This window comes from Lemur catta, chromosome 5, assembly GCF_020740605.2.
Source record: "Lemur catta isolate mLemCat1 chromosome 5, mLemCat1.pri, whole genome shotgun sequence".
Taxonomy (NCBI): Eukaryota; Metazoa; Chordata; class Mammalia; order Primates; family Lemuridae; genus Lemur; species Lemur catta.
This window is the reverse complement of record NC_059132.1, coordinates 111,649,093-111,664,286: the sequence shown is the minus strand read 5'-3', so window position 1 is coordinate 111,664,286 and position 15,194 is coordinate 111,649,093. Positions and strand designations below refer to the sequence as shown.

General features: G+C 35.4%; 1 protein-coding gene across 9 annotated transcripts in view; it reads right to left on the bottom strand.

Moving 5' to 3' along the window:
• Positions 1-2,703: 2,703 nt before the first annotated feature.
• NEK1 (NIMA related kinase 1) overlaps positions 2,704-15,194 on the bottom strand; it is a 137,395-nt gene continuing 124,904 nt past the window's right edge. For 7 of the 9 annotated variants that reach the window (XM_045552523.1, XM_045552525.1, XM_045552530.1 and 4 more), the window contains 4 exons: positions 10,910-11,115; positions 8,868-8,998; positions 8,569-8,701; positions 2,704-3,853 (listed from right to left, as the gene is read on the bottom strand). In XM_045552523.1, coding sequence (XP_045408479.1) covers positions 3,840-3,853; positions 8,569-8,701; positions 8,868-8,998; positions 10,910-11,115 — 484 coding nt within the window. In that variant the 3' untranslated portion in view covers positions 2,704-3,839. Of the gene's footprint in view, positions 3,854-8,568; positions 8,702-8,867; positions 8,999-10,909; positions 11,116-15,194 lie in introns of those variants that run through there. The other 2 variants (XM_045552526.1, XR_006735456.1) reach the window with 2 other exon arrangements.

Below are 15,194 nucleotides of genomic sequence, written 5' to 3'. Positions count from 1 at the left end.
AGCAATTAGTACATACCATGTTAATTGCTTCCTCAGAGTCCTGTGCTTTCTTCTAAACAACATTGCATCTTTTGATTCACAAACAGGGTATATATGCCCACTTAGGTCTTCTTTCTCTCAGCAATGTTTTGTAATTTTCATTGCACAGATCTTATACAACTTCTGTCAAATTTATCCCTAGGTAGTTCATATTTTTTGATGCTATTACAAATAGTATTTTAAAAATTTCAATTTCTGATTGTTAGTATACAGAAATTGATTTTTAATATTGACCTTATACCCTGCAATTTTCCTTAACTTTCTTTTCAGTTCTGTCTAGTAAATACCTAGGAATGAAACAGTCATGTCATTTGTGAATAAAGACAGTTTTTACTTCTTTTTCTTCAATTTGAAGATTTAATTTTTTTTAACATTACTGCAATGGCTAGAACCCCCAGTACAAAGTAGAATATAAATGGTGTAAGCAGAACTCCTTGTTCTTTTTCCATTTAGTGAGAAAACTTTGTTCTCACCATTAAGTATGTCAGCAGGTTTGTTTTTGGTGTGGTGGTGGTTTTAGATGGCCTTTATTAGACTGAGGCATTTCCTTTCTATTCCCAGTTTGCAGAGAGGTTTTATAAGAAACGGATTTTGGATTTTCTAAAATGGTTTTTCTGCATTTATTGAGATGATCATATGGTTTTTCTTTTTTAGTCTGTTAATATGATGAATTACATTAATTGATTTTCAAATGTTAAACCAATCTTGCATTCCTGGCATATATTCTACTTAGTTATGATGCATTGTTTTTTATATATTGTTGGCTTTGACTTGCTAAAATTTTGCAAATAATTTTTTCATCAATGTTCATGAGGTGTATGAGTCTGTAGTTTTCTTTAAATTCCTTTTTTTGGTTTTGGGAACAGGCAATGTTGTGCTCTTAGAACAAGTGGGAAAATGTTCCCTGCAGTCCTCTATTTGGGAACAGCTTGTGTAGAATTGATACTATTTCTTCTCGGAATATTTGGTAGAATTTTTCATTGAAGCCATCTGGGCCCAAAGTTTTCTTTGTGGGAAGTCTTTAAACTAAAAATTCAATTTTATAATTACATATAGGGCTCTTCTGATTTTCTGTGTCTTCTTGAGTGAACTTTGGTAGTGTTATGGACTGAATGTTTGTGACCGTCCAAAATTCATGTTGAGGCTCTAACTCCCAGAGTGGGTGTATTTGGAGACAGGATTTCTAAGGAAGTTAAATGAGATCATAATGGTGGGACCTTGATCTTCTAGAATTAATGTGTTTGTGTCCTTATAAGAAAAGACACCGGAAAATATCCTTCCTCTTTCCAAAGCACCCCCGAGGAAAGGCCCCGTGAGGAAACAGTGAGAAGGTGGCCATCTGCAAGGCAGCCAGAGACCTCACCATGCAGCAAACCAGCTGGAACCTTGACCTTGGATTTCTAGCCTCCAGAACTGTGAGAAAATAGATTCCCGAAGCTACCCAGTCTACAGTATTTTGTTATGGCAGCCCAAACTGACTAATATACGTAGCTTTTCTTTTAAGAAATGTGATAATTTTTACTACATTGTCAAATATATTGGCATAAGTAGTTCATAATATTCTCTTATCCATTTAATATCTTTTAGTTCTGTAGTGACTTCCCCTTCTCATTTCTGATATTTCTAATTTATGTGTTCAGTATTTTTTAGGCTAGCTAAGGATCTATCACTTTTATTGATGTTCTTAAAGAACAAGCTTTTGGCTTTTCCGTTTTCTGTTTACATTTAATTGATTTCTGTGCCTTTAAAAAAAAATTTCCTCTTTTCTATTTTGGATTTAATTTTTTTTCTTCTGATCTTTTAAGGTAGAATTTTAAGTTATTGAATTGCTTCTTTTACAATGTAAGTGTTAAATGTTATAAATTTCATTCCTAGGTTCTATTTTAGATATACTCCACAAATTTAGATGTCACATTTTAATTTTCATTCAGTTCAAAATATCTTCTAATTTTGGCTGTGATTTCTCATTTGATCCATGAGTTATTTAGAAACGTGTTTAGTCTCTAAATATTTGGGGATTGTCTAGAAACCATTTCTAAAAATGGATTTAATTAATTCCATTGTGGTCAGAAAACATACTTTGTATGATTTGTATCATTTAAAATTTCTTGCTACATTTGTAGGTTCAAACTGTGGTCTTAGTAAATGTACACCTGAAAATATTCTTTATTGAATTACATGAAGTGTTTTATAAATGTCAGTCAGATCTAGTTCACTGTTTTCCTGCGTAGCTAGTCTGTTGCTTGTTACACATGCATTTTTCATCTGTAGAATTTCTTTTTTTTTTTTTTTTTTTAAAGAGTCTCACTCTGTTGCCCGGGCTAGAGTGCTGTGGCGTAGGCCTGGCTCACAGCAACCTCAGACTCCTGGGCTCAAACGATCCTCCTGCCTCAGCCTCCCAGAGCGCTGGGACTACAGGCGTGAGCCCACCAAGCCCAGACTACCACCTTTCAAGTGCAGAATTCAAATGTTCTTCTATTAAGCACGATGCTCTGTGTAAAAGCATTCTATTGAGAAAAGTGCTAATAAATAAAAGACAATCAATGGTATACTTCAGGTGGTAATAAAAATTTAATAGCAATATCATAAAATAAACATATAAAAATCAAGTATTTAGTTTGGGATGTTAGAAATATTAATATATATAATAAATTCAACATAGTGTTGATAGTGCTGCAAGATAAGATTTTATTTTTCAAATTACATATTATGCAAATCATAATGCTTTGTACTTGGAGTTTCAAAAATTTTACTTTTATTACAAAAACATCTGGACTGTAGACATTGCTAATGAAACCGTGTAGCACGCGGCATACTGCAGCTGAAGCTGTGAGACTCATCTCGATGACTTAACTAAATCCTCTCGTAATGGAAAGAAGTGCAAGAGGCAAACACTCCCCAAAGGAGGAATGTTTGCCTAGTTACCAAAACTGACACGGTGTCAAAATAAAAATGATTCCTTTGTCCTTTTTAACCTCATATTGTCCTTGAAGCACATGCATGACAGGAAGCTAAGACCAAAAGGCAACTTTACTAGGTAACATTTAACTAAGTAAATGTTAAAATCCTCAGACTAATTTTAGATATAATATTACTGGTTCTGGTCCTTAATAAGATATAGAGGCAATAAACCAACTTTTTAAATATTGGGAAATATAATTTTGCTATGCTTTCATAATCCAATCTTTGAATGATCTAAGACTTTCTATAGCCTGTCTCCACTGAGCTAGTTGAGGAGACACACGGTCGGAAAAGGACTTGAGAATATAAACTTTAAGGCTAAAAATTCCACCTTCAAAACATAAAGACTTAAACAGAGCCCTTGACAAAGTTATTTAACGCAGAATTGCTGGCCAGGATGAAAACAAGTGCTAGACAGAAAAAATGGTCATGTTCAAAGACTTACATGAAAACCACAGGCAGGGCTTTCATGACACAGGTAATTCCTTCAACCTGAAGACATCTGCTGAGAGTCAAAGTTGCCTGTTGCATAGTAAATCTTCAAAACCATCAAGTCCAGTTCTGGGTCAACGTCTCTTATGCTTTGGTTGGATGATTTAATAAAGTATGTATTCTACAGGATTTAACTATGGAACTTGACAAACAAAATAATATAGATAAAATACTAGAATCTTCATTGCAAAATGGTATGTTTCTCCATCTTTTTCATGCAATAAGCATACTCGTCTTAAATCTGATCAAGTTTTATAAAATTGTTGTATTTCCCACTGACACTTGTTACTCTGATGAGCCAAATTCAATCCTTCCACATAGGTGAGGGTTGAAGAATGTTCTGAGGATTATTCATCATTATCTGTAGAAAGAAAGAAATTAACCCCATTTAAAATCAAGCTGTATCTACTTAGTAATAAAAAACAGTAATTCTTTTTCATGCTAAAGGAAAAGAGCTTTAATGTGGTTTTAAACACAGTTTTTACTATAATCTCATACACTCATTGTAAAATATTCACAATATACAATGAAAAGTAAAGCAGGAGGCAAAAATCACCTATGCGCAAAAGATAACGAATGTTAATTTTATATAAACCCTCCCCGATTGATTTCCTCTGCATACACAGATATTTTTTAAAAATTACACCAAAATGCAGTTTTGAAACATGAGTTTTTCCATTTAACACACATAATGACCGGAAAGGCAGATAAGAAAGATAAAATGCTAATGTTAGAATCTGGGTGGTGGGTTCACAGATGATCACTGTAAAGTCTTTTCAAGGTTTTCATATGATGAAAATTTTTAATAAAGTGTTGAAAAAGAATAAAACATGGATACATTCCATGTCAATTTCAAATCTGTATAGTCTTCTATTTTAGGAGTCTTTTCAAGGTTTTCATATGATGAAAATTTTCAATAAAGTGTTGAAAAAGAATAAAACATGGATACATTCCATGTTAATTTCAAATCTGTATAGTCTTCTATATTACTCCATTTTCTATGGAGTAATTAAATTAACCATTCCTATTTACAGACATTTTGGTTATTTCCAATTTTTATTTTAAAAAACACTATTGAATGAGTTAAACAGACTGCTTTTAATCTTATATAACAAGCATTATCTTCTACAGTCCAGCAAAAGTGATCTTTCAATAAAAATCCAAGTGTCATGTCAAATCACTGTACGACTTAAAATCCTTCACTGGCTCCCTACTGCCTCAGAAAAGAATCCATCCTCCTTAATATGGACTGTAAAGCCCTTCGTGATCTGGCCTCTTAAATATTTCCAGTCTTACCAAATTTCATTTCCCATCTTCCTCAACTGCCCCATAATTTATGCTTTAGTGACACTGAATTGCTTGTCGTTCCCCCGCTGCAACATTTTGTATCCTCACATGTGTGAGCACATGTATGGACGTGTGGCAAGTTCTCATTCATCTTCCAAAATCCAACTCTGATGTCCTCTCCCCTAGGAAGAGCTGCCCTGTCACCACTATTTCTTCTAGGATGGTTGTGTCATTACTGAATGCAATTCACATACGTTTTATTGCTTCCAGTGTTGCACTTATCACTCTGTACTACAATTTACTTATGTTTTAAAATTACAAAATATTTCAAATCATCAGAAAAGTAATGAACACACATGTACATGATATGTGGAATTAATAAAAGTTAACTTTTGGCTGTATTGGTTTGGATTATTAGGGAAAACACATGACAGACAGAGAGCACTCTTTCTCAATCTCATTGCATTCTCTTCTTCCCCAGGGCATTTTCGGCATCATGAAATTGATGTGTGTACTTCTCTCTCACAGTTTTCTGCTTTTATTTTTATTACATATATGTACATCTAAATAAAATTGTTTTTAAATATTATATACATGGTATCATATACTACTTATTCAACCATCATGTTTGTGGGGCTCATCCACATTGACAGATGGAATTTAGGTCACTCATTTTAACTGATGCCTAAAATTTCATTACATACACACAGCTCAATATTCCATCTAAAATGAACGTGGGGCGAAGGTATGTGTTTCCTTCTTAAGAACCTAAGAGCGTGGGCTGCGAACGCCAATGCTCTGCACGGTGGCCTCCGCCAGCTGCACTCCTCTCCTTGTGGAAGAATTTATTAGGAATAATATTAGGTAGTTTACACATTTTACTAGCTCTATTTGACTCTGAATACTACCTAGGTACGGACTAAGTGACATTAACTTTGTCAATAGCTACAGTTATTGACGTTCACTTATCTAACCAGCATTGTCATAGTATCAGAGTTTTTTTTTTTTTGAGACAGAGTCTCACTCTGTTGCCCGGGCTAGAGTGCCGTGGCGTCAGCCCAGCTCACAGCAACCTCACACTCCTGGGCTCAAGTGATCCTCCTGCCTCAGCCTCCCAAGTAGCTGGGACTACAGGCATGCGCCACCAAGCCCAGCTAATTTTTTCTATACATTTTTAGTTGTCCAGCTAATTTCTTTCTATTTTTAGTAGAGATGGGGTCTCACTCTTGCTCAGGCTGGTCTCGAACTCCTGAGCTCAAACGATCCTCCCACCTCGGCCTCCCAGAGTGTCAGGATTACAGGCGTGAGCCACCGCGCCCGGCCAGTATCAGGGGAGTTGAATAGTTGAGGCTTTGTTTTCAGGACTCAGATACTTTCAGTGAAATAGAATAGAAATGTGTTTTAGACAGTCTTCTTTTAAACTTGCACCTTAGTGACCTGGTACCACTTTTGGGTGAACTATATAAAATTTTCCTACTCCCTCCCTTCGTTGGCCCCCCCTTCCTCCACACAGAGAATACAAGTATGTAAGCACCATATGCAGGTAACATGGTTTTTCTGTTACCTCCTGGTAAAAGGAGTGGACTAAAAGACTCTGTAAGGTAACTATGTATGGGATCTAATTACTTCCAACAAGAAGGACTCCAGAACAGTTATTCTAAGTCCAGTCACTGTCTAACATTTCACTCTCCTGTGACTAACAATACAAACAGCAAGTTAGCTTGTTCAGATAACTCAGTATACACCTCATAAATAGTTACTTTAGTAGGCATATTAGTAAGTTATAATATTTTATGGGCTGTACTAACATTTCTAAAAAGATTGCCAGGGTAGACTTCTGGTTTTAACTGCTTTACATTGTTTTTTCTAGGGTAAAGGAATTACTGCCATGCTCTGTGATACAAGACTTTGGGGTCTTCATCTACTTTTCATCTGTGTGCTAGAAAAAAATCCAGTATTGCTTCTTAAGGGGTATATTAGCTTAGCCTGATCTTGGCCCTCTGCGGGGGAATGGCCTTCTACATAGGCATGTGTCCTTTGGAAACCACTCAGCTGTCAAAAGAGGGGTGTCAACATTACCTGTGAATCAGTGGATTGTTAGTTCTCCACTTAAGGGGCAAAGCAAAATAAAAGCTCTCCAGACACTGGTCAAGCAAAGCTGACCCCCAAGCACACTGCTGCTGCCGACTTACGAAAAGCTGTGCTGAAACAGTACTTACGGGGAGCTGCCTGAGGATGAACAGTCTGAATACGAACAGAATTGGTTTGATATGCTCCACAGATTTACTTAAATGGAATCATCCTCTGGACTTGTGCCATTAACTTATACCAGATATATTACAAGAAACAGCCCCAGGAAATCCAAATATTGTAAAAATTACTGAGGATATTTTTCATTCCATTATAACACTGTTTTATAAGATGAAGTCTAAGATCTCAATAAAATCAGGAATCCACAGGTTCTGGATAATGTTTACATTTTATATTTTCATTTTGACAATAAAATAATCTTTTAATATTTAGAAAAATAAAACATCTGTTTTATACAAAACTAATAATTCACAACTGACAAAATTTTCTAAGACTTGAGTTTTTTACTGGGGTCTATGGATCTTGAAATCTTGCACCTGAAAAAAAATGTTTTTTCCCTTAAAGGGACCCATCTGTTACTCAAGGTGGAGGGATACTGCATGACAGTGTCCTCTTTTTAAATACAATGGGAAAATTTTTCCTTTGGTTTCAATACCAAAAATAGCTGGCCTATTGTTGTCTCAGCAACTAACAGTTTTTGTCTCATGAATACTGTGACTCATGTAATTAATTAGGTTTCCTGCTTTCCTAGAAAGACCGGCACCAAATTTGTGTCCTGTTTTCAGAAAATGCAGAAACCTTTTGAACATGAACTTTGTCTTCTTTCTTCGTTCCTGGCCCATGTTATATCACTTGTACTCATTTGCCCGATACATCGACTTTCCCAAATGTTTTTTTAAAACTCAATTTTATCTTGTACTATATATATTTTTAAATGCCATATTAAACTTTTTTATATGCCTATGCAAAACATTTTTTGTATAGAATGTAAATAAGTTTTATAAAAATTTATATTGCTAAAATTAAGCATCAACATTTAAAACCCTCAATTTTAGTCTATAAATTAAACCTTTAAAGTTGTAAGATTAATTTTTTGGCAAATAATCTAGAAATGAATTCTTGTTGAAAAGAAAAATTGCTCTGTTGCCTCTGCTGGAGTGCAGTAGCGCTATCAGAGCTCACTGGAACCTTGAATTCCTGGGCTCAAGTGATCCTCCAGCCTCAGCCTCCCGGGTAGCTGGGATTACAGGTTCACGCCATCATGCCCGACTCTTGTTCAAAATTTTACATATTGCTTTATGTTTCTAAAGTTTAATACTACATCCTTGATAAAAAATATTCTAATTTCTAGAGATGCCAAATAGAATAAGAATTGTTCTAATTTCTGGAGCTTTCCAAAATCTGTCCAGTAAGATTTAAAAATCTCATTCAAATGTTACTTATAAATTAAATTTAAAAATATTGACTTAAAGGACTTAAGTCAATAAAAGTAAAAGACAGATCAATAAAAGTATCTGAGAGTTAATTTTATAATTGCCTAAAAGTAATAGATATAGAAATAAAGAAATCTAATATAGAAATAAAGAAATCTAATATAGATTTCACCAAAATGGGTGGGATACAAACTGGTCCAATTCTCTCTGTCATCTTGTTCTTCTCACGTTTACTGAACATAACAAAGACGTGAGGAAACCTTACCTTCCTGATAGGCTCCATCTGCCATGACTAAATGAAGAATCTTGGCGTAAAGATGCTGATGTTCATTTCCCAATATACTTTGAGCTATTTTTGAACAAATTTCAATATTTTCATCTTCATCTTCATGAACAGCCTATACCAAATCCCCAAATATAAATTAGTATTTGAATAATTTTCTCTAATTGGAGATTTCACTTTCTACTTAAAAGAAATCTAATGACCAATAAAGATAAACATTTTTCTAGTACTCAAACAGAACATATTTTAAAAGCAAATGTGTTAATTGACATTTTACTGACCTTTATTTTCTCATAAACCTCAAAGAACTTTTCAAAGCCCATTTCTTGCTCCAGGTGAAGTCTCAGTTCCTCTAAATGGTTAAAGACACTGTCGTACTCACATTCGCTTGCAATTTCACCGTCACTGTTATCTAAAAACGTAAAATAAAAAGAAGATATTTTATGATTAAAAAGACTGAATAATCCTTACCTTAATAGACTAAAATTCTATGACAAGTCAATAATGCCACTGAAGTAGACTACTTCTACTTTTAATATAAATATTTTTGTAACTATAACATTTGTCACTTATATAGGTAAGCAAAATGCATATAAATCTGTCACAACAAGAATGCTACTTCGGGAATCTTTTATAGACATAAATAGTAAATCAGGTTAGAATAAAAACATTCTTACTGGGTGTGGTGGCTCACATCTGTAATCCTAGCACTCTGGGAGGCTAAGGCGGGAGGACTGCTTGAGGCTAGGAGTTTGAGGCCAGCCTGAGCATCATAGGAAAACCCTGTCTCTACAAAAACATAAAAATTAGGCCGGCATGAGGGTGCACACCTGTGGTCCTTGCTACTTGGGAGGCTGACATGGGAGGATCTCTTAAGCCTGGGAGTTGGAGGATGCAGTAAGCTATGATTGTGCCATTGTTCTCCAGCCTGGGGGACAGATTGAGATCCCATCTTGAAAACAAACAAACAAAAATTCCTAGTGATGTCATTCATTTAGTAAAAAACGGAAAAAGCATATTTCTGTGTTCTGGCTTGATGTGAACAACCCTATTTTTTAAAAGTTGATAATAAACGTGGGCTATAACATGAAAAAGCATGCAGAAGGCAGACAACCTAAGACACCCTTCATAAAATTTTAGGAAAACACTTAGAAAGTATTATAAATGTCCAATATGTTTTGTTGTGTACATGTTCCAGATACTTTGAAAAAAAATTATTACAGAATCTTTTCTGTTCACTATTAGCTCTTCTTTCCAAATAAATGTTATATAGTTATTGAAATATACAGATTTTCTATGCATCTTAGGGGTAATGCTATGCACAAAGAATAGTTTCCAAATTAAAAAAAAAAGTGATAAGATTTTAAAAACTGCTTTCTGTATTAACCCTGCTGATTAACCACTACATGTGGAAGCTCTTCGTAAAACATAAAGTGGTAAGAAAACTAAGGTATTATCCTTATTACTGGAAAAATAAGAAATGGAGAACAAAGAATAAAAATGCTTCAAAAAAACATTGCTATAATCTAATGGGAAGAAATGGAAAATTTAATGGAAAAGAAATGGAAAACTGTACATTTGTGTGAAAATGAAAAGAATGAAAAAAGGGCAGAAACAAAGAAGCACACTTCAGTTTTATTTAACACATTAACTGCCGTGTGAGTTGTATTTAACTCCAGCCAGTTTTGAGCCTGAGGCCTCAGGAAGCACACGTAACTCTCACGTCTGTTCACCCTGGGAGCCTCCTGCTGTGCAGGCAACTCGCGCTGACATGCTGTAGCACACACGTTACGTGATGGGTGGCCCCCTGGGCAAAACCCTGCAATGGGTCTGTGAAAATTTTACTTGTTGATATGTTCTTATTGTTGGAATTAATATTGACAATTTAATTGCATGTAACTCACGTACAGGAAATAATAAAAAGTAATAAATTTTTCATTAAATTAGAAAGGATTGTTTTGTTTTTGAAGTTTTTATTCTATTTTTGTAAAAAAAAACCACCATGGCGCCAAGGAAAATATTTTTTTTTCCTAGCATGGCAGTCAGTATGTTGAAGTTGGAAATGGTTTATATCAGATATCAAAAAAATACACTCCACTTGAAATGTCTGGTGGTCCCCCGCTCCCGGGAGGTCACCATATTGATGCTGAACTTAGTGCAGACACCCAATCGGCATAGCGCACTACAGCCCGGAACTCCTGGACTCAAACGATCCTCTTGCCTCAGCCTCCCAAGTAGCTGGGACTACAGGCGCGTGCCACCACGTCCAGCCACTTGAAATGTCTGTACACACGGAAGGAGGTCTACAACCATGATCACGCACCTGAGTGCCATTCTTCGTTTAGCGCGCTTTCACTGCTGGGGTTGTCATCCTCCTCTGCCAGGTCTGTCCCATCGCCAGTCTGGTCCACATCACTGTTCTTGAAGGTCGACTCCTCCTCCTCACTGTACTCCCCAGGCTGCTCCCTGAGCAGCTGCTCCATGGAGGCCTGAAGCTCTTGTAAATCCGTGTCAGTTTCTTCAAACACACTGAAATTTAAAAAGTTAAACTAAGTATCACTATAACTTTACCTTATTCTGACATTTTACTTCAACTCAATATGCAGGCACTCCCTTCTACTTAAAAGTACTAATAATAGATAAAAAGAAATCTGAAAAAAACCTGTATTACTTTCACCAAGAAACTGAGGATTAGTGCGTTGACAAATACAGCACACAACACACATATTCTGGAATACCGAAGCAAGAAGATGACTTGTTTAAAATGGTCCTGATTTGCCAGAGAATCACAGAACTATCAACAGTATTCACTGCTTAAATTTTGAAATCATGTTTTGATGTTTTAAGAGGTCAGACTGTAGAGGTTTTTTTACTTGATTTCTAAAACAAATATACTAAAAATATTTTTCTTTTACATAGTTTTGAAATTTTCAAAATCCTCATGTGGGTTTTATCAGTTGTACACCATACGGAAGGCTTTCTATATTTTGGAAATAGAAATATGTAGGGAATTGTATGCTCAGGTTAACAGGATGATCCAGGGAATAAAATGGTCACCAGAAACCTTATTTTTAGATGCTTTTTTTTCCCCCTAAAGCAACAGCCATTTATTGAGCCCAAAAAACATGCAGGTTGGCAGTTTGGCCTCGCTTGGACAGTTCTTGTGGTCCGGGCCAGGTATAGCTGAGCTTCACTGGGTTCACTCATGCACATGCTTGTTCTTGAAAATGTTCTAAAATACAGAATGAGTAGACTTTCCTGTGTAATTAGAATATGCTAACCATAACAAACTTCACAGGAGTAGCTTGTTTACAAGGTATTGGTCAGGATATTAATTCTATTTTCATGGGATTATAGATGCTAGAATAAACTATTTTATACAAATAATACCTTACATTTATACAGTACTTTAGTTTATTAAGTAGTTTTATCTTATTACTTAAATTTTATCCAAACAAACCTCACTTTAGAGACATGGAAACTGTGAATCAAAGTGTGTAAACAACTTGCTCAAGCCCACACAGTCCACAAACAGTAAACAGAGGACTGAAACGTGGTCTCTGACCACTCCTCTAACACCCAAGACACACACTCATGGACTTTTTCGCTCTTATGATTTGCTTCTTTCTTTCTCCTAAAGTGGCATACAGGTGGAAAAGTTCGTAGACTAAGAGAGTTAATTGAGATTTTAGATGTCTGAAGACTTCTGAAAAGATTATGTAACCAAATTGAGGATTTCGTCTACCAAAAAAGCAATGTCAAACAGGACACCAGGGCTGATTAAGGCCTTTCTAAAAGTTTAGACCCAAACCAAACATTTACTAAAGAACTAAAATATAAATGGTATTACACAAGACCTTCAATAAAATTTCCATTAATAGGAAAAGTAAATTATCTTTTTATATAGCAATAACTTTATTTTGTACTTGTGTGTAAACTCCTACAATTTGACTTTATAGAAGCTATAGAAAAGCAAAGTAGCTAATCAGAATGAGAAAAAAGTGTCTAATCTCTTAGATCATCCACTAGTAGCATTTGACTTAATGTCTACTTACAAGACTAACGTATCGGGCACACCTGCTATGAACTATTACTACAATGACTAAACATTGACCTGCGGATAAAATCTTCTAGTGGCTAGCCTAGAGGAGTCGTGCTCTCTGTAGAAGGAATCTGTGCCCTCTGCAGATGGTATTCAATTACGTGCCGCTGCTAAGCCTGCCACTGTAAGAGAAGTATGAGAAAATTAAGATCTTTTATGAAGTGAGCACTCAAAAAACTTCAAGATACTTAAAAATCTGGTCCTTAATTCACTTTTTAATTGGCTTTCTTATTATAAAACCTTGAGTAAAGTTTGGGGCTGGGTGTGGTGGTTCACACCTATAACCCCAGCACTTTGGGAGGCAGAGGCAGGAGGATCACTTGAGGTCAGGAGTTCAAGACTAGCCTGGGAAACACAGTGAGACCCTTTCTCTACAAAAAAAGAAAAACAAGAAAAAAAATTAGCTGGGCATGGTGGTGCATGCATGTTGTCCCAGCTACTTGGGAGGCTGAAGCAGGAGGCTTACTTAAACCCAGGTGTTTGAGGCTGCAGTGAGCTATGATGACGCCACTGCACTCCAGCCTGGGCGACAGAGTGAGACCCTGTCTCTTAAAAATATATATATATATAAAACCATGAATAAAGTTTGGATCAAAAGAAATTTCCAAAGAAAAACATCAAGTGAAATTTTCCCATATAAATGTGAAATAACTTATTTTAAAAAATAACTTAGTTTTCAATTCTTTCAATTAATACTAAAAGCTTCTAACTTAAATTTTAAAATAAAATTCTGTCATCAAATAGTAATTAAAAGGACACAAGCCACAAATAAGCTATAGTTCATGCAGATAAAAATCAATGATTTTATAAAAATTTTGGGGAAAAAAATTTGTTACCTAGCACTTTGTCAACAATAAAGATGCTGAATGCTGCTGTGTTCTCCAATAGAGTTAATAAAAACACAAAATTAAAGTGCTTAATCTCCACAGTCAAGTAGAAGAAACAAAGATAAAAAGGTAACTTTTCTTCCAAATTGTGAGGTCACTAGTAAAAATCTACAGAACACTACAAAAAATGGGAAAAAAAGGGCAATGTTTTAAAAATAAAGTTTCATTAGAAATTTATGAAGCAAGGTGCAAGGCTTAAAAAAACCAAAAACCAGAAAATAAAACGTGCCAGGTGCAGTGACGCTGGCTCCCTCACAGAGGAACACGTTGTGACACTAATAGAATACTTTCAGCCAGTCAAAGTAGAACTTCTTCCTATTAAAAGGCAGAGGTAAAATGCAGAAACTTAGGATCAAAAAAATTTTACAAAATAAACATACAAATTCTAATATTTTATAACTTATTCTGCAGGTGATTTGAATACACTGTATCTTCTCATACATTTCATTCCAGGATACTCTGGGTATATGTTATGTCCCCAAAGAGTCTGTACCATCTGTCTGAGGGGCTGACAGGGCTGACCAATACTGAAGAAGGCAAAGGAGGATTATTATCTAGGGGCCGTCATTCCCCACAGCTCTCAGAAGCGTTGTTGGTTAAATTTCCTTTCTGGATTCCCAATTCCCTATGAATTACGAAGAAAGGAATTCTGCAAAAGCAATAAATTATATGCAGCACACACAGCACTCACACACACAAACAAGTCTACTTGCTAACTCCCCATTGCCACGGCTTTGAAATCCTACATGGCACGTGGACCTTTCAGGTCATTTTCCTAGGGAATTGTTAAGTACAGTCTTATATTGCTTACCAACAGGGATACATTCTGAAAAATGCATTGTTAGGCGATTTCATCATTGTGTGAACATCATAGAGTGCACTTACACAAAGCGAGGTGGTGTAGTACAGCCTCGTACACCTAGGCTATATGTGATAGCTACTGCTCCTAGCCTACAAACCTGTACAGCACATTAGTATACTGAATACTGTAGGCCACTGTAACATAGTAGTAAGTATTTGTGTATCTAAACACATCTAAATATAGAAAAGGGACATCAAAATACAGTATAAAAGATAAAAAATGGTATACATTTTTATCTTTATAAAAAATGGTATAGTACAAAAGATGAAAAAATGGTGCTTACCATGAATGGCGTCTGCAGGACTGGAAGTTGCTCTGGGTGGGTGAGTGAGTGAGTGGTGGGTGAAGGTGAAGGCCTGGGACATTACTACACACTAGTATAGAATTTATAACCACTGTACACTTAGGCTACACTAAAATTTTATAATTCATAAATTTTTCTTTCTTCAATAATAAATTAACCTTAGCTTAAAGTAACTTTATTTATAAACTTCTGAATTTTTAAAAAACTTTTTACTCTTTTATAACATTTAGCTTAAAACATAAACGCATTGTACAGTTACATAGTTCTATCAGCATTTTTCTATTTAAAATTTTTTTATTTTTATTTTTTACTTTTAAACTTTTTTTGTTAAAAACAAAGACATGAACACACACATAAGCTGAGGCCTACACAGGGCCAGATCATCAACGTCACTGTCTTCCACCCTCATGTCTTGTCCCACTGAAAGGTCTTCAGGGGCAATAACAGGTGTGG